General features: G+C 32.6%; 1 protein-coding gene across 1 annotated transcript in view; it reads right to left on the bottom strand.

Annotated features, from left to right (window-relative positions):
• Positions 1-21807, bottom strand: part of LOC114338448 (uncharacterized) — a 110253-nt gene that overhangs the window by 55271 nt on the left and 33175 nt on the right. The window contains exon 5 of the mRNA XM_028289052.2: positions 9272-9410. Coding sequence (XP_028144853.2) covers positions 9272-9410 — 139 coding nt within the window. The remainder of the gene's footprint in view (positions 1-9271; positions 9411-21807) is intronic.

A 21807-nucleotide genomic window follows, 5' to 3' on the forward strand; every position in this document is an offset into this window, starting at 1 on the left:
TATCTGCTTTATTTTCAGTCCTGTACGAGTTTGAAAAAATGAATTTTTTTTGCGAAAGCTGGATTGCAAAATTTATTTTGCAAAACCTATTGAACCGATCTTAATGAAATTTACAGTATTGTTTAACTGTATCATAGCTTATATCCATAGTAAATTATCCATAGTAAAATAGCTTTCGAATGAAGTAGAGGGCTAAAGAAGAATGTTGCAGTTTTTGCTGTGGAACTCTGAGAACATCATTTGGAAAAAAATTAATAAAAATATATATATATAAAAAATTATTAAAAAAAATACAAAAATAATTATTTATTAGTAGAATTGTTTGTTATATTAGTATTAGTTTTAGGATAAGATACGAAAAAATGACTAATAAAATAAAAAATAGTAAAATTGGCGAATGGATTTAGTGTCCGCAGTCATATAAACCCAAACAAACAACAACAACTGTATCATATAGTTTTTCTGGGTGAAATTTAAAGGTCCTAAGTTTAGCATAAATGGTTGAAAAATGTAAAATGCGAATACTTGTTTTTGTATAGTTTTTTCCCAATTATTGCTATTTTGCAACAAGGGTAACTATTTTTTAAATTTCAAACCAACTCTATATTATAGGAAATTTAATTACACAACTTTTATGTCAATACAACTTTTCTCGGAAATGAATATTCTTAAAGTTATAATCAAAAAACGAAGAAAAAAATCGAATTTTTCCTTCATTTTTTGACATTTTGATTATTTAAACAATGTTCCGGACCTTTTTGAGAGGGAGGATAACTCAAATATTATTACTCGAGTTATTTTCAAGCAATTTCTGCAAAAAAATTTGAGTCACCTCTCAACGTCCAAATGTACTAATATTTTTACAGATGCGCCCTGGTCTATAATTGTAGAGGTCATTATTTGTAGATATATTTGCCAACAATTTTTTTCTGAACCAAAGATAGGTTTAATTGAACAAGCCTCGTATAAAGTAGATTATTTACAAGATCATATTATTATTTTTTGTTTGTTTTTATATCTACATATTCTTGGTATTGTTTCCTTTTTATATCCTCTCTCTATAACGAACACGGGTATTATGAGGCTTCGCTTATAACGAGATAAATTAGGTGTGCCATGAAATTCCTATCGAACTATAACCCTCTATAACGAGGCACATTTGGTTATAACGAAGGAAAATGAGATCGAAGAACCTGTTTCTTTACCTGTTTTTTCGCTTTGATGGCTATAAATAAATACCCCAGCTGCCTGTATACAGAAATAACTAAAATCTGTGTACTTATCAAGGCCAGTGATATAATAAACTCCACCGTCTGTCAATTCCTTCCTGTTTATCCACCGATTCTTTTTCAAAAGCGCCATTCAAACAATATTTAGCATCTTATATTTCTCGGAATTGTTTCTGTGACATAATTAGCCCATCGACTGTTTTCAGCTCCTGGCCTAACAGACCCGAAGTTGTTTACCAAGTAACCTTTTTTATGATTCATGATGTTCTATTCCTTCTCGACTTTTGGAGTAAATTCTTTTAAAACTTGTAAATATTATTCGAGATGTTGTAATTTATTTCTAGAACATTATAATAATGTATAAATAGGGATTTTTGGAATTAGCAGTTCAGTTGTGAATTTTAAAACGTCGGTGTATTTTGATATGTAACGGGCGCGGTATATTTTGTAATTAGATAAATTATTAGATTTAGTGTAATAACGTATAAAATAAATTAGATATCGTAGTTTGTAAAATAACGGATATACATTCAGTGTTTTTCATTTATTTAGATGTAAGTTATTAAAAATGAATAAAGCCAATTAAGATTAAACATTAGTGCCTAAAAGAACATAAAAATCACATTAGAAAAGTCAAGTCTTGTAACACTTCACTATAGGAAGTTAATGTACTTATTAGAAAATTACATATTCGTATATGCACAATAATATTGGTGTCTGATATAACGAGATCGGCTTATAACGAGGTAAATAATCTGCCATTTCAATTCTCGTGATAGAGAGAGTCTACTGTAGTTAGCATAAAAACCAATAATTACAAAATTGATAAGTTTTTTCTCAATATTATTTCTGCCAAAATATAATATTAAAAACGATGTCTTTAGATATATTTATTATAATAAAGGTATGACTATATGGCGATACCTAGTTAAACACAAATCTCCAGACCTTTTAAAATCAATGTAAACAAGTACCACCTACCTTGACTTTACCTCTATTTACTACTTATCTTTTATTCATTATTGCTAACAAAAAGCGTAATACAAATTATCAAAAATTGGTGAGAACAATCTCACAGACTGTGACTACTCTTTAAATGAATCTAAGCATCACCTTGAAGAAGTTAATTGCAATGTTGTGGTGGCATGAAACGTATCTTCAGAGAACATCACTATAATTATTCTTCGTGAAATACTTGTTATTAACACTCAGTTTATCAAACCTCCCGGAATTTTGGTATAATTATTATGATGATTAAACCACGTCTGGTACATCGGTACAGAAATATGGTGTCGGTTTTTAAAAACATCTACAGTAAAACCTCGATATCACGGACCTCTATTTAGCGGACTTCAGATATAACGGACAAAAAATCCACTCAAATGTAAAAAAATTAAAAACGTCCTGGTAATATTATACATGCTTAACCCGTCCCATACCAAGATATATTATTATACCAACGGGGTGAACGGGGTCCCCGTGGACGGCACACGCTGTATTTTATCCCTGATTACCCCCACCTTCTCATTTGTAGGAACCTAAAAATGAGGATGGAAGTGAACATAGCGATGAAGACAAAACAACACTAACACTGCCAACAATGAAGTTAGCAGAGGTAGCAGATAGTATCTCGACGATCTAATAACATTTATCAATGATTCGTCATATAACGAAGTTCAGCTGTATTATACGCATTTTCGTCATTTTAGGGAGTTGATTATAAAAAAGCAGCAAACTTTAAAACTCCAAGGGTCATTCCATTTCAAATCACTCAATTTTGGAGCAAAAAAAATTTTGGACCTCCGATTTGTCTGAAAATTGGTATATAGCTTCTGCGGGACGTAAAAATAAGATATTTATGGTCAAAAAATCTTCTTCTTCTTTTTTTCTCAAAATGTTATTTTATGCGATTTTACAGTGATTTGGTGTTTATTTATACAAATTTGCATTTTCTATCGTAAAGTATCAATGGAAAACATAATATTTTAATAGAAGGGACTCAAAAATTTCATTATATGGCATTATAACAAGTTACTTTGATTCAAAACAAGCTTTTGATCAAATTTTATGTGTAGAAAACGTTAAAATAGCGTTTTTTACATTTTTCTCCATTCCCAAAATACATCATAATCGATTTGGCTGAAAATTTGCCCACGGATAGACAAAACATAGGACTTTAAGTGGTGAGAAGGATTTGAATTATATTACAATACCAAAAAAGTTACATGCAATATTATAGTCAAAAATATAGGCGTCTACTGTAAGTAAAATTAACTCGAAAATATCGACCTCACGACAAAAATTGTTAAAAAAAATTGTAATAATTGTAAATACGATTTTTTTGGAACAATTTCAGTTCCTACCATTTTTGTCGAAAAGTCAAAAATGGCGGAGATATTGAGCAAAACAGGTTCTCCTTTAAAATCAAGATGGCGGCTAACGTAACGGAGGAATTCATTCGTGATTTTAAATTTAGGCTACTATTGACTCCCCTAAAGATCAGAAAAATAAAATTTTGGGCAGCTCGGCATTCAAGATCAAATGCTATCCCGACTGGACTAATATATACTTTTGAGTCTGATATTACTGCATGTAACTTTTTTGGTATTGTAATATAATTCAAATCCTTCTAACCACTTAAAGTCGTATCTTTTGGCTATCTGTGAGCAAATTTTCAGCCAAATCGATGATGATGTATTTTGGGAATTGAGGAAAATGTAAAAAACGGTATTTTAACGTTTTTTACACGATAAAATTTGATCAAAAACTTGTTTTGATTCAAAATAACTTGTTATAATGCCATATAATGACATTTTTGAGTCCTTTGTATTAAAATATTATGTTTTTCATTGATACTTTACGACAGAAAATGCAAATTTGTTTAAATAAACACCAAATCACTGTAAAATCGCATAAAATAACATTTTGAGAAAAAAAGAGGAAGAAGATTTTTTGACCTTAAATATCTTATTTTTACGTCCCGCAGAAGCTATATACCAATTTTCAGACAAATCGGAGATCCAAAATTTTTTGCCTGAGTGATTTGACATGGAATGTACCCCAAACAAAATTTGATTCTTTTTTCAAAGCAGGATTACCAAAAACAAACGCGTCGATATCAAACAGCAACGACACTTCACGACGAATGTCGTGTACATATTTTCAAAAACAAGCGATCTGATTTATTTTATACCTATTTTTATATCCTGGCCAATCCATCAACGAAAATAACTTTAATACCTATTTTAGTTCACTTGGACACAAATTCATAGCAGGAGGAGACTTTAACTGTAAACATCATCACTGGGCTCTAGAATAATCACAACAAGGGGTAGACAACTGCTGAAGTCGATAATAGGAAACAATCTACAACATATCTACAGGAGAACCAACTTATTGGCCTACAGATCCAAATAAAACACCAGATCTCTTAGACTTCTGTGTGATTAAAGGTATCTCTCTTAACTACTTAGCAATACAATCATGCTGGGACCTCTCGTCAGATCATTCTCCCATTCTAATTGACCTAGACTCCAAAGTCATACTCAGAAATAAGCCTCCAGTCCTAACCAATAACCAAACAAATTGGAACATATTCCGAAGTGCATTAACAGAACAAATATCAACGAATTTGCCACTTGAAAAACAGAAATACAAATTGAAAATGCAGTACAACAACTTACTACCTCCATACAAAAGGCGGGATGGAGTGCTACACCTGAACAAACATTATGGAAGGAAACCATAAATTGTTCTCTGAGTGCAAAAAACATGATTGAAGAAAAAAGAAAACTTAGGAGAAAATGGCAAAACACACATGCACCTATTGACAAAGAAAATCTAAACAGAATTACCAGAAGACTTAAAAATCTATTAAAAAAAGAAAAAAACAGGGGGATTCAAACTTACTTAGAAAATCTGACTCCATTCAAAGACACTAACTATTCGCTATGGAAGGCGACGAGAAAAGTAAAAGGACCAAAAGACGCCATACCTCCTTTAAAAAATGCCAAAGGTAAATGGGCAAGAACAGACACAGAGAAATCCGAGACATTCGCAGAACATCTTTCGACAGTATTTAGTCCCTTTACTAGAGTAGTACCATTAGAACAAGAAGAACCATTTCATTCTTTTCTTGAGGCTCCATATCAAATGGAACTGCCAATCTCCAAGTTTAATATTAAAGAAGTAAAACAGATAATAAATAATGAGATACAACCTAATAAGGCACCAGGATTCGACCTCATAACGGGTAAGGTCCTTCAGGAACTAACCGATGATTGTTACAGAATAATCACTATGATCTTTAATGCTATGTTAAGTCTGCACTACTTCCCGTTGCAATGGAAAGTGGCACAGATTATACTAATTCAAAAACCTGGAAAAGATCCAAAAGATGTCAACTCATACCGACCGATAAGTCTGCTCCCAGTAATCTCTAAGGTGTTTGAAAAACTTCTGTTAAGAAAAATAAAACCAATATTAGAAGAGAAGAGTATCATATCTTACTTTATAGTCAAAGTTGGCCTAAGATGGTTGATTGAGGTTTTGGTAGGGTTTCACCATGTTCCCATAGGCAATATCCTGTAACATCGGCGTTTAGCCTGTTTAATATTATTTTTAAATAATGTAAATTGAATTTTAAATTCAACCATTGTTTGGTTCTGGGGCTATTTAGCAAGTATGCACATTCACTGATGATGGACCGATAGGTCTGAAAACGTTCTGAATTGGACATTTTTATTCAATCCATTGGGATTTTTAAGTTTTAATAAATATACCAATTTACATAGAAGTGGTTTTACTTCTTGTTAGAGTTTTTTAGTATCATATCTGACCATCAATTCGGATTTCGTAATCAACATAGTACAATAGAACAAGTTCACAGACTGTACACAACAATAAGAACTAGTCTCGAAAACAAGCAATACTGCACTGCAGCCTTTTTAGACGCCTCTCAAGCTTTTGACAAGGTGTGGCACACAGGACTTCTGTACAAATTAAAGAAAAACCTACCTTACACTTACTTCAAACTGCTTTAATCATACCTTACAGAAAGGAGATATCTGGTAAAATATAGTGAAGCCTATACAAAACTCTACCCCATCCTATCTGGTGTACCTCAGGGTAGTGTGCTCGGACCGATCCTATACCTAATATATACGGCTGACTTGCCAACAAGCAACGACCTAACACTTGCAACATTCGCAGATGATACTGCTTTCCTGGCCTCTCATGGTAATCCAATAATAGCATCAGAGAGACTGCAACTACATCTGAACAAAACAAATGAATGGCTTAAACTCTGGAGAATTAGAGTAAACCCCTCAAAATCCACACATATTACATTCACTCTAAGAAGAGGTACATGTTCAGAACTTAATCTCGATGGACATCCTTTACCTCAAAAGGATGACGTAAAATATCTAGGTATTCACCTTGACAAACGACTAACTTAAACCAAACATATATGGACGAAAAGACTTCAACTGGGAATTGTATACAGAAAACTTTACTGGATGTTGGGAAAAAACTCTCACCTATCGATCGATAACAAGCTGCTTATATACAAAACAATAATAAAACCCATTTGGACATATGGTTCGCAGCTCTGGGGATCAGCTAGCAAATCTAATATTATGAAAATACAAAGATTTCAATCCAAAACTCTAAGAACAATCGCTAATGCCCCTTGGTACATCCATAATGACGCAATACATAGAGATCTTCAGGTAGTATCAGTCTCCGAAGAGTGCAAAAAATCTTCTGAACAATATCAAAATAGGTTGCGGGTACATCCAAACACCCTGGCACACAATCTTCTCAACAAGCAACAAGCGAAGAGATTGAAGCGATATGATCCCTTGGACCTACCTAACCGATCCTGACAGAGCCTACAGCAGAGGAAGCTACGCCTTCAAGCCATTTTTAGTTTTAGTTTTCGTGCTCGCGTATCAGTGTATGTGCGCATCTCACCGGTAAACAAGGTAATGTGTGTGTGTGTCGTGATGCTTTGGTCACTGGACCTTACATCTCTCTGCCATTGTAAAGACAAACAATTTTACTTATTGTTTTCATTGTAAAACAGATTGTAAAAAAACTTGGATGTTAATAAAAAAAAAAAAATTATATAACAGACTTTCGGCTTTAACGGACACCCCGTCCCCCCAATTAGTCCGTTATATCGAGGTTTTACTGTACTTACTACAGTTCTCAGGAGGTAAAGGTAAAATCAGAATGGATTAAAACAATATAACATCATCATCAATGAGCCTATATTTGTCCACCACTGAACGTAGGCCTCTCGTAAAATTTTCTACCTATTACTATTTTCAGCTTCTTGCATACAATTTGTGGTGATGCGCTTTATATCATACATCCACCTAGTCGGTGGTTGTCCTCTGTTTCGATATGTCTCTTGTTTTGGTCATCTATCATCTGTCAATCTGGCAACATGTCCGGTCCAAGCAAATTTAGCCATGGCTATTCTTTCCATGGTGACTCCCGTTCTTATTCTTATTTCTAGGTTTGGTACTTTATCTTTGATTGTAATAGCTAACATTGATGTTTCCATAGCGTGTTGTGTAACTCTTATTTTATTTATTGTTCCTTTTGTCTTCTGCACCATGTGTAAGAAACGGTAAAACACATTAGTTAAAACTTTTCTCTTTAATCAAGCTGGAATATTAGACTTGAAAATGTTGTTCAATCTACTAAAAGCCATATTATTATGAGACATATCTTTTATATTTCAGTTTTCAGTTGTTTGATTATCTCGGCCTAAGCGAATCTCATGCCCTACCTAGATATTTGTAAGCTATTACTTGGTCAATGATATGGCTTTTAATTTGAATTTTATCGCTGATTACAAGGTTGGTCATACATTTTCTCTTTGAAGTGTTAATTATAAGATCAATTACCAATTGTTTTTTACCTAATTTCGGGGAGATAGTATCAACCTGTCTAATTTCACGTTATATTCGGAAGATCTTGGTTCTTCATGAAGTCGGACACAAGCTAGATACTCTAACTAAATTAAGCCAATATATATCGGTAGTCAATGCGGCAGTCAGCCAAGGCTCAAGCATTATACGATAATCTATAGTATCAAACTCCTTTTCATAGTCTACGAAGATAAGAAAGATAGACTTGTTGTATTCTGTGCAGTTTTCTATTAGCGTTTTAATAATTTGTAATGATTATTTGTTCCGTATCTGGAGCGGAACCCAGACCTGTGTACCAACCTATTGGCAATGTATCAACTACAGGTTACAAACTATCCACTTTGTTCACAAGCCGTTTTGTTATCTTCATAAATACTTTGTGTGTATGGGAAAGCAAACTAATAAATCTGTAGTTCTTTAGGTCTGAAATGTCACATTTTTTGTGGATTATGGTTATTATTGAATTATGCCATTGGGAGGGTTACGCGTCTTGTCGAACAAACACTGATAATCTTTTTCAACTCATTTATTAACGTTTATCCCTCTTCTTTATTTTGTTCTATAACTATTCCATCTTCACTCGGTGATCTATTGTTTTTCATCTCCAAGAGAGCTCTTTTTATTTCCTCTGTTGTGGTATCTGGTATGTCTTCTTAGCCTACATTTTGGACTTTTGGTATTTGACTTTGATAAGGATCTCGAAGTTCTTCGCGTTTATAAATTTCTGAGTAAAAACAATACATCAATACATACAATCTAAATAGCTTTTCTTGCCTTATAATCAGTGCTGTTTTTGTGACGGTACGGGCCGGTACGCCGTACCGGTACCTCTTGGGACAAAAATTAAAAAAAAAACAACAAAATTATAGACAAATTCCTGAATTTTTTCCTTGCTCCCAAATAGCTTTAAAACGCCCCCTTATTAATTTAAAAAGTTTTCCCGGAGGTGAACCTCCTTATGAACACTCCCCAGACCCCCCGCAACATTGCGTACCGGAACCTGTATTGTTACAAACAAGCACTGCTTATAATCATTTGTAAAAGACAATTTTTACTGTATATTCACTAACCGATTGCGAGCATATATGTATATCTTACCTGTAATTGAAACCTTCGCAAGCAAATATTTTTTCATCAGCACATTCCTTTTGGCATTCTTCGACGCTCTCACAGGATAACGCTCGTCTAACCAGTCCACGCGATATCCTTTTTCCAGCTAACACTCGTCTGAAACAAGCTAAAAACAGACCAAGTTAAACGGTTTGCCACGTTTATTAATTAAAATTGGAAAAATACCCAACAACGGCAGAAACATAGTCAAATTAAAAAATAAAATGTTAAAGGATTTAAAAACCCAACAAACAACCAAGAGTACCAAAATGTTCTCCAAATAAAACTTAACAAAACCAGAGAGACAATTAAAAACAATAATAACGGAATCTGCAGAGGAAACTGTCGGAAAAGCCAAAAAACAAAGAAATGTGGAATAGTATGACAATGAATGCAGAACTGCAGTAGAGCTAGACCTAATCAACTTAAAGAAACACCAGCAATAAAGACAGAGAAATTTTTAACGAACAGAGATTACAAATGTATTTGCTCCTATCTTTCTATTTTTCTTTCTATATTGTATATCCTGTATTTGCTCCTATATTTCTCTCATTCTCATTTACAGCATGATCCCCCCATATCAATCTTCTTCATCTAATTCCATCATCGTCTAATTTCCTCGAGTTTCGATAATAGAGTACGTAGTGTGGGATAGTCTTCACTTTCTGTATGGTATCTATCCAAATCTCCTGCCCACCTCAGGCGTTTAATTTTTATTACGATGATCATAATATATCTTTGCCTCCAGTTATTTCTGGTTTAGTATTAATAATTGTATAGCTCAAACTATATCGACGACGTCAGATTAGATTCCATTTTGAAGTATTTTTCTGAGAACTTCTCTCGAATATTAATGGAAGAACTGCAAGTAAAGGCCCCATTCACGTTGAGGTCGGTATCGATACATGTATCGCGCTAACTTGCAATACACGAATCATGAAATTTGTATCTGTTTCACGACAGTGATACAGATGACGATAGAGTTGTAAACGAGGAAGATGGAGAGTTGTGATACTAATACAGATATAATGAGACAGCCAAATACACTATGAGATTTGTATAGCGATACTGATATTTGCGACATGTATCGATACAGATCTCAACGTGAATGGAGATCGGTTCGGTATCGATACATGTCGCATGTATCAGTATCGCGATACAAATCTCATAATGTATTTGGCTGTCTCAGTATCACAACTCTCTATCTTCGTCGTCTACAACTCTATCGCGCGCAGTCTGTATCGCTGCCTGTCGTGAAACAGACACAAAGCTCATGATACGTATATCGCAACTTGTCGCGATACATGTACCGATACCAACCTCAACGTGAATGGGGCCCTTTAGAAGTATGAAAGTAAATTTCTCCAATAATGAAAATATAAAACAAGTAAATTCTAAATCGAATTTAAAAGAAACAATTTTTAGTTTTCTATCTCAAAAAGTTTATTAGCTTATACTGAAAAATTGAACCAAAACTGGAAAAGAAGAAAGATTCCACAGTCAAAATTTATTCCGGTAAAAATTTAGTTAGACATTTACCTATTATTCAAATTATTTCATGCAATGCAACGATTTGATAAATAATGAAAGCTGAATAAACAGCAAATTAAAAAACTATTTAAACTCAACAAAAAAAAACAAAATAATAAAAATATGAAATAAGTACTGATCAGCAATACAATAATTAGAAGGAAGGAAAAAGGCACAAGCTGAAAAAATATTGAAGTTGCTTTTATGCAACATAAATATAATAATGTGCTGAGTTTTATCAATTCTATTTAATTGTGCGGTAATATTACACAAAATTACTACTATTATAATAATTTATATTCCTACATAGAATTTTCAATGATTTTCCTTGTCTTTCCGGATCTATCGAGGGTTTTGGTCATTAAACAAATTGTTAATAGAGAAAAAAATTGTTCACATTTCAAGGAAACAACCAATTAGATCTATGCCCATCTTAATTAACCTTGAAACTCTTTTTCTTCGCTTCAGTGCATGTGCACATTTTCCTTTCTATGGTAATTTGCTCATGTTGGTTTTGTTTATTAGATGTTAAAAGGCAATCCAACAGTATTACCTCTGTAATCGTTGTGAGTAATTGCTGCATCAGTACTGTTTGGCGGAAAATTTATGTAGTCAATGATGTAATAAACAGGGATTTATTTTTGATGTTTCTTGGTTTATTGGTTCTTTGGTGTTTACAATGCTTTATTTTATTATATATTTCAACGAATTCATGTTGATAATTTTCCATCTTTTACCGTAAACCATGTTTTAATGGTCTACCAACAGTAGGTACAACAGCTATGCCCGGAAAAATATCTTAAAGTTCACAGTTATTCTAAACTGAAATAATAACTAGAAATAACTGTCAATCGCGCCTAAAGAAGTATAACTTCAAAAATCCATCTTATGATCGCCAGTTGTCAGAGATTTGATATCTAAAAACGAGACGAACAAGCTTGATTTTGCAGAAAATGTCAATTTTGGTACCTGAAAAAAGATGCAAGAATGTTTATCACGCCTACCTCCGTGCTTTTCCCCTAAAGCCTCCCACTCGTAGGGGAAAAACAGAAAACATCGATATCCAAGAATCTGTACGTCGCGCCGTAGAAAATAAAATGTCTCAAACAAAAAGTGTAGCTAAGATAATTTTCAACAAAAATGTTTATTAGCACTTTTTGTGTAGAATGAACCGTTCTCCTAGAAACAACACTTGAAGCGACCATCGACTGTGAACGTCATTTACATACACGAAATAATTTTTTTAAATAAAATTTGGATCAACTCGACGGAAAAAATCTGATATATTTTGATCAGAGTGTCCTACGACAAAAATCAAAATACGTTTTATAGATGAAAAGTGCAGCTTTCGTATGCAATTTTTTTATTTTTAAAATCAAGTATATTCAAATGGGAAATAAGCCACAATTTTACCTAAAAATGATTTTATTAACGTTTCGACGCCCAAGTCGGGTGTCGTTGTCAAAATACAAAATAATATTAAATAAACAAAAATGTTGTTGCTTAGTAAAAAATTCTTCTAATAATTTATTTAATCTGACTCATTTATATCGGCAATTCAGACACGTATTATACATTTTAAAGTAGACGACTTTAAAAATGATATTGCCAATATTGATGAGTTGCGTTCCTGGGACGACTTTACTAAAAGATAGTTCATTCGATTACATGAAATCAATCCCAACTCAAGAATATCCGCCACAAAAAAAATCATAGCATGTGATCTGTCTTTAAAAAGACAACCAAATGCAACGGTGGTACTGAAATTCTCGCGTTAGAGATTCCATAGTAAATCACGAGGGAAAACCAGGAAAAACCTCGTGATACTATCCCGACAAATATCTAACGCGAGAATTTCAGTACCACCGTTGCATTTGGTTGTCTTTTTAAAGACAGATCACATGCTATGATTTTTTGTGGCGGATATTCTTGAGTTGGGATTGATTTCATGTAATCGAATGAACTATCTTTTAGTAAAGTCGTCCCAGGAACGCAACTCATCAATATTGGCAATATCATTTTTAAAGTCGTCTACTTTAAAATGTATAATACGTGTCTGAATTGCCGATATAAATGAGTCAGATTAAATAAATTATTAGAAGAATTTTTTACTAAGCAACAACATTTTTGTTTATTTAATATTATTTTGTATTTTGACAACGACACCCGACTTGGGCGTCGAAACGTTAATAAAATCATTTTTAGGTAAAATTGTGGCTTATTTCCCATTTGAATATACTTGATTATAAAAATGCCACAAGAAAATAGCTTCAGAACAACATTTATTTTTAAAGTTTCATTCGTTTAAAAAATTATTTTGGGCGCGTAACTGACATTCAAAATTGCCGGTGGCTTCAAGCGTTGTTTCTGAGAAAACGATTTATTCTAAACAAAAAGTGCTAACAAACATTTTTGTGCAAAATGATCTCTGCTACATTTCCTGTTTCACATATTTTTTCCCCGACTACGAAGGTGGGTCTTATGGGAAAAACCCGGAGGATAGGAGCGACAAACTTTTTTGCATTTATTTTGGGGGGCTTAAAATTGACATTCTCAGAAAAATTTAGCTTATTATATGAAATTAATTACCTCTTAACATTGAGTATATTTTTGATAATGTCCTTTTCCTATGGTACAATATTTATTTCATTTTACTCAATACACTGTTATATTCTCTTTTTATTTGTACTGTTATTGTATTATAGTATTATGCTCCATATTAACGGTTCTTGTATATTTAATTAACCTTGAAGAATACTATCTAAATAAATTTTATATTAAATCTATGTATTACATCAACATATTATGTTACCTTATATTTTGTAATCAAAACGTGTGAACAAGCGTTATTAAAAGCTTTATTAATAAAATGATGAATTTATTCTTTTTTTATAGTTTACCTATTCTATAGAACAGCGGTTCTCAATCTGTGGTACATGTACCACTGGTGGTACATTTCATTATTTGAGGTGGTACACAAAACTCAAAACAGCCAAAATCAGCACCACTATTTTCACAATTTTATAGTTAATTAAATCACCTAGCTAGATAGGTATTTTAGTTAGGTGGTACCAAAAATAGTAAAAAGTATTTGGTGGTACATGACCCAAAAAGATTGAGAACCGCTGCTATAGAATGTTAATTTGGTTAATAATATTTTTGGCAATGTTTTCTTTGTTGTTTAATAACAGCTTGTTTAAAAAAATATATCGGAATTTCAGATTGAAAAATATTTGTCCCGTTTTTATTTTAAATTTTGGTTGCTTTTGTAATAGGTCTGGATCCCGCGTATGAAAAAAAAGTTGATTAATAGCAAGCTGAAAATTTGTTAATAGCTTAAGAGTGTCTAGTCGGATAAACTTTGATATATGGGAACACTGGAACAGGGGCAGTTTTAATTGTGGAACAGGTTAAAAATTTGGAACGGTCAGATCACAAAAACGGCACATTTATTTTGTCCGACAGAACAGACTTATACTCTCCGAACAGAGATTAAACTCTCATGCAAAAATCAGACTGCTATTTATCACCTGTCATAGTTCCTGTCATTTGACATATTCTACATGTTCCACTCATTAAAACGCCCATTTGGTAATAAATAGCAGTCTGATTTTTGCATGAGAGTTTAATCTCTGTTCGGAGAGTTTAAGTCTGTTCTGTCGGACAAAATACATGTGCCGTTTTCGTGGTCTGACCGTTCCAAATTTTTAACCTGTTCCACAATTAAAACTTCCCCTGTTCCAGTTTTCGCATATATCAAAGTTTGTCCGACTAGACACCCTTAAGCTATTAACAAATTTTCAGCTTGCTATTAATCAACTTTTTTTTCATACGCGGGATCCAGACCTATAAATTTTTATTTGTTAGACGTTGTAGGCTGTCAGGCTGTTTTATCTTTTAATAAATTCATAATTTAAACAGTTTCCTCATCAGATATAATTCTTTAATTACGTCTTAAAAATTATATCCACCAACGTCTATACAATTATAAAGTTGTTGTTCGAAATTACGACGAACAATTTGAAGCATTTCACGGGTAACTAGACTACATTCATGCACTTCTCGTCAATGTTCATAGTTTTCTACATTCATGCACTATTCGTCTTAATTCTTCTAATGCAGTATGAATTGTATTATAAATCTTGCTTTTTAAAAATAACCTTATAGGAAGAATTCCAGGGGAAGTAAATCGGGGGATTTTGCCCTCTACAATTATTTCTATACTACTATACTTCACCTGCTTTTTGGTGACGATAATGAACCAGCAACACAAGAAGTGACGACAAACGGAGAAAGAAACATTAAGGAGGAAGAGGTAAAGGAACCATTAAGGAAATTAAAAATAGAAACTCACCAGGAGAGGACAGAATACCGAATGAACTCCTAAAATATGAAGGACCACATCTAACCAAACAACTATTAAAACTTATCCAAAAAATAATAAAACAAAACAGAATACCACAAAAATGGAAATCAAGTATCCTAATACCTTTATTCAAAAAAGAAGACAAATCGGACCCCGAGAATTAACACTAAAATTAACAATCAAAGTGGTAATAAATATTTTGTTCTGAAGCTATCTATTTGTGGCATTTTTGTAATAAACTGAATGAAATTATAACACTAGCAGAAGAATAATAAGGTTTTAGGTTGGGAAGATCATGTACCGTCGCCATATTTATATGAGACTAGTGCAAGAGAAATCATTAGAGTACCACAAACCGGTCTATTTATGTTTCGTGGACTTTAAGAAGGAACTCGACAGGGCCAAGTTAAAAAACGTTATCCACCCATTATTGTACGCAAGAGAGATACATCTAGGAATAAGCAAAACCATCAAAAATATCTAACAGAACAACAAAATAAAAGTAAAAATAGAAAAAGAACTAACTGACCCAATTGAAGCTGGCAATGGGATAAGGCAAGGGGATTCCCTGAGTCCTCTATTGTTCAACCCGATCATGGGTAAAATAATAAAAAAATAAGAACTAAAAAGGGCACCAAATGGGTGAAAAATAACTTAAGATAACTGCTATGAAAACGACGCAATACTAATCTTTCAAATTAAAGATGATTTACAGTGTATGCTTACTACATAATTTAATACGATCGCCAGAAAATTTAACGATTTCCGAAGTGGAAATCGAAACGTCAAATAAATTTAATTTCAAACCTAAATTGTGGCTTATTCCCAAATAAAATATAAATTGCATAATATATAGCTATAGAAGCAAGGAAATAGCTTCAGAACAATATTAAGAAAATTTATCATATCAACGAAGAAGTAAATTAGTGCTGGAGGGTCAGATAACTAAGAAGAAGTAGATCCACTAAGAAGTAAATTAGAGCTAGAGTTTGGCTCTCCGAGATAAACAAATTGAATAAATTACAAACTACACACACCGGCAAAATTAACGGAACACCTTAAAAATGGGACATGTTAGGTGTCTCGAATTTCCTAAACCTGTTGTCCGATTTGAGTGATTTTTTTAGCATGTTATAGCATTATTATTTAACAATATTGCTGTAATGATATTGTTGCTAGACAGGTAAATATCATTTTATACTGGGTGTAACAATCATACTGTGTTTTTTCCTTAAAGTTCGGAACACTCTGTGGAATATTCTAGCACATATAAAATATTGAAATTAAAACTCAGTTGTAGCCTTAGGCTTTCTTAACATTTTCTTTTTTGATTCATTAGCTTATGTTGGATAATAAAAAAGTTAGGTACTTTAACAACTAGCCATGTTCTTTTTCAATACAGGGTGTTTCTAAATAAGTGCGACTTAATAACTGCGACTTTTCTGCATGAAAAAATAATGACCGCCTGCTTTATAAACATGTGTCCGCCAATGCTTCGTTTCCGAGATACGGAATGTTGAATTTTTTCTTACAAACTGACGATTTATTTATTGCTCTAAAACCCGTTGAGATATGTAAATGAAATTTGGTAAGTTTTAAAAGGTAGTTATTGCGCATTTTTTGACATACAGTTAAGAATTTTATACTCACCATTGGCGTGCATACGGGTATTAACATTTTAGATGCATCCCGTATGCACAATGCACGTCAATGGTGAAAATAAAATTATTTTTATGCATTTTTAAAAAATGCGCAATAACTACCTCTTAATACTAACCAAATTTCATTTACATATCTCAACGGGTTTTAGAGCAATAAATAAAACGTCAGTTTGTAAGAAAAAATTCAACATTCCGTATCTCGGAAACGAAGCATTTGCGGACACATGGTTATAAAGCAGGCGGTCATTATTTTTTCATGCAGAATTACCCCTTAAAGTTTGTCGCACTTATTAAGAAACACCCTGTATTGAAGAAGAACATGGCTAGTTGTTAAAGTACCTAACTTTTTTATCACACATAAGCAAATGAATCAAAAGCGAAAATGTTAAGAAAGCCCAAGGCTACAATTTAGTTTTAATTTTAATATTTTATATATATGCTAGAATATTCGACAGGGTGTTCTTTTAAGGAAAAAACAAAGATGATTGTTACACCCGGTATAAAATGATATTTATATGTCTAGCAACTATATAATTAAACAGATATTCTTAAATAATAAGGCTATAACATACTAAAAAAATCACTCAAATCGGACAACAGGTTTAGGAAATTGGAGACATCTAACATGTCCCATTTTTAAGGTTCTCCGTTAATTTTGCCGGTGTGTGTATTTGGTCGATCTAGATGAGATTTAGCACACTTTCTTTATTTAGCTTTTAGGCCATAATTTCAAGTAGTTATATTACATGTCATTATGCAAAATACAAAGTTGTTAACATTTATAAATTACTGCAAAAATAAGGGTTTCTCGAAATTATCCCGGCCAATTGTTTATGGTAAGTATTGTCGTTTAAAATAGTAACATCTCGTGTTAATAAATTCAACAGTAAACAAGGTATATTTTATAATACATAAATAAATGAATATTATAAGTACTAATAAGCACATAAGTATACGTGTTAAGGAGAAATTCAATTGTACCTTTTGCATCTTCCACAATAATAATTGTTGCTTGTAGACCGCAGATATATCCTATAAAAAATATCACAGAAGAACTGAACACTTTCATTTTCCGGAAAAACTATCACGATATATTTTTAAAACGCATTATAAAAACTAACTTATCTCTTCGATTTTACTGGCACTTCACCACAGTATTACGTTAGCACGAAAAACTGTCTAATTAGTGTTATGTCTCTGTTGAGATCTTCGCAACTGAACCTTAAACAATGGAACTATTGCAACTATATTGTTCGATGGAAAATGTGCAAAGAGATTTTTGTATGTTACTGGGAACCGTGTGTATCTATTTTACTTTTTATGCATTCAAATCAAGGATACACGTGGTGTTTGACAGAATTCTATTAGTTATCCCTTCTCTAGTACTTTTTTGACGAGGAGTGTCACTATTTGTGTTTGATGACAATTTTCTGCAATTACTTTTATTGCATATAGTAAAAGGAGATATTTGAAAACGAATTATTGGAATAGTACTGTGGATTACCTACATAAAAAAACTTTTTTGGATATCAAGTTTAATAGACATATAGATTTTTTTAACCGTATCAACCCTAGGGTTATTAGCGGGGTAGTTTATTTTTATTTTAGAAAAAGTTTTTTACACACAGTATATTTACATTTCCATAGTAGTTTTGAAAATACAAACACTTTGTGAAAACTTACAGTTTGTCATACAGTTTATTGTTTTAAGGCTGTATGACACTATGCATTTTCTTGTATCATTTCTAATATCGTTTCTGATATGTCAAAAAGTGTATAGTGTCATACACAGATACAAGAAACGATATCAGAAATGATACAAGAATTTGTGCCAGACACAGATTCTTGTACAAGAACTGCGCCAATTTCTGCGCAAATAGCAAAAACGTATAACCTGCTGGTAAAACAGTAAATCTAAATGTCATAATGGCGGCTGAAAATCATATGATTCATGTCTTGATGAATTTATTTCTGTTTTTGTAGGTATTATTTATAAATCTTTTATTGATACTTAATATACCGTTTGATATGGACTACTGTTCTACTAATAACCATATAATATTTAGCTCCTAGTAAAGTTCAAACTATTTATAACTTTGGGTTTCATGTTGCATAATTTTTTAATAGAGGAAAATACAATTAGTTTCTAATTTGGATCAAAGTGAAGATAATTATAATGCAAATATTTTAGCACAAATATCAAAACAAAATAAAAACACAAAATCAACCTCAAACAGTCAACGTAAAATTCTGCTTAACATTAAAATGTTAAATTTATAAGTTTTTAAAAGTTTATAAATTTTATAAAATCCTTAAAATCAGCTGTAGACGCAGTACTAACCATACCAACGTGACACAGGGTGACAAACAAAATTTCGACCAATCGCGTGCCGAATTTCATACAATTTTCGATACAAGAACTTGCATAGTGTCATACAGGGCACAAATGTACGTACAAGAAACGATACAAGAAAATGTATATCAGAAACGATATTAGAAATGATACAAGAAAATGCATAGTGTCATACAGCCTTTACTGACTTTTTCTATTAGAGCTTCTTTCAGATTGTGTCGTATTCTCACGGGAAAGTTTATCGTTATACATATGTTGCACTGAAATTGGTATTTGACATTTGTGGCAAATCGGCTGAGGGTCCTTGGAAATGATGTTATCCATGTGTAAATTTTTTATGACCTAGCTGCAGTCTGTTGAGGACAACTTGGCATAGGCGTAACCAGGGGGTCTTAAGGTTATAACCCCCCCTCCATTTGGATGTACTTTAAGCTCTATACGCTTAACACTATTAGTAATCCATACCCCCAGAGACCATCAAGTAGTTGTAACCCCCCTTAGCATCATCCTGGTTACACCTCTGCTACTTGGTCATGTTTTTGAGCTAAGAACGGTAGTAAAGCAGAAGTAATATCTGCTTTATTTTAGTGTTGCTTCTGTTTGGCTCCATTTTTCTTGCCAGGCCTGGTTAATGCAGGTTTATATTAATGTTTCTTTGTCTAAAAATGGTATGTTTTGCATTACAGGGATTGAAATTTTTATTTTTGTTTATTTGTGCTAAATTGGCATCAGTGCGATACCTTTCAAGGCACTTTGCTGACACATGAGTTCAGTGCGTTGGAAATTGCTTGCAGTTCTCCAGTACACTCCAAAATTAGTTTGAAATCATGATATTTGGAGATGGTAGATTGTAATTGTTGTTTTATTTCAGAAGGATTATGTGAATGTTTGGTACAGTTGAGTAAGGCTAAACTATACTTTTATTACCTTTTCTCCTTGTGACCTATTGCTCTTGTGTTTCTTAGCTGAAAGATGGCTGATTGGCTGCATCAGCGTATCCTGCTTTGTTTTATTCCTTTGAAATTGTCTCTATAAAGTTCTTTTGTAGTTATTATCCGGTCTTCTTCTTCTTCCGTCTGGTTGGTATTTTAGTAACTGTCTGGTTATATTATTTTGGTCTTTCCTTAGTTCAATTCATTTCCATTTATTTCTGTTGCTTTGTTCTTCTCCATATTTCCGCGTTTATTCTTTTATCAGGCCAGTATATTTTTAGGATTTTCCTCAACGACTGATTTATAAAGGATTGTAATTTTTTGGCAGTTGTTTCTTGCGGTCTCCAAGATTCTGCACCATACAATAATAGGTATATTCTTAATACATCTGAGACAACTGCCGCCTTTTTCCATGAATAATCTCAGATATCTACTTCCTCCATTTGTCTTCTTTATTTATTTTAGTTTTTGTTTTCTGGCTGTTGTTTTTTTAAGAGTTTAGGTTTTTTTTGTATTTATCTAAAGGCCCACTATATTGGAGTATTTTGCAAGCTTGTCGATCTTCTTCTGCATATGGTTGCTATGTTCCGTTAGCAGATAAATGTCTGAGAATTCCAAGTCATCCAACTGGTTGTGCAAGTTTCAGCTAATACCTACCTGTTTTTTATCGCCTACTTCCTCCATGATCCAATCCGTTATGATTAGGAATAGAGGAATAGTGTCCGGGGCACAACGCATTCTTGTTTATCTCCGAAGTTATATCTTCTACCATTTCTCCCGCATGTTCCAGTCTGACTCTGTATTCCTTGTAGAACAATCTGATCAGGTTGATGTATTTCATCGGTAGTCCATATAGTTTCAGATCCTTCCATATTTGCTTTCTGTTTATACTGTCGAAGGCCTATTCGAAGTCAATAAACATTTATACGTCTTCGCCATTCGCTAGCTTGTTCCAAGAAAATTCTTAGAATACAAATGTGATTGATGGTGAAACGTTCAGGACGAAAGCATGCTTGGTTGCTCATATTTTTTCTCCAGCTTTGACTTCAGTCTGTTTGATATGATCTTGGACATTATTTTGGATGTGTCGCTTAGCAGTCTTTATTTTAATGTTGCCTCGTATTTGGAGTATAATTCTTCGATGTATTTTCCATCTTTATATTATGTTTTATGTTTATGTATACCTACCTAATAATATAATAATATAATAATATAATAATATAATAATATAATAATATAATAATATAATAATATAATAATATATAAACTATTAAAGACACAAATTTAATTGAATAATTTCGACATTAGATAACAGTACGTACTCATGTAAATGGAAAAATAATCGGCTAAACTATGAGTTAAAAATCAAAGTATTACCTCGATGTTACATAATAAAGGATAGGTTAGGATATAGAGCGGATTTCCCTTTTACTATGGCATATTTTTTGTCTAGTAATCCATACTACGGATACAATGTAAAATGTCTTTTTAGGCAGTGGTGTTCATAGATAAGGATTTAATTTAGAATAAAAGAAAATTGAAAGTAAAAGATTGAAATTTTTTTAATTGAGTTAATATTTTTATATTTGGTTTATTGTATATTATCAGTATCACTTTTCCTGATATTATAGGTATATAGGGTGATTTTAAAGAAGATGCAATGCAGTAGTTATGTGATCTCA

This window comes from Diabrotica virgifera, chromosome 2, assembly GCF_917563875.1.
Source record: "Diabrotica virgifera virgifera chromosome 2, PGI_DIABVI_V3a".
NCBI lineage: Eukaryota > Metazoa > Arthropoda > Insecta > Coleoptera > Chrysomelidae > Diabrotica > Diabrotica virgifera.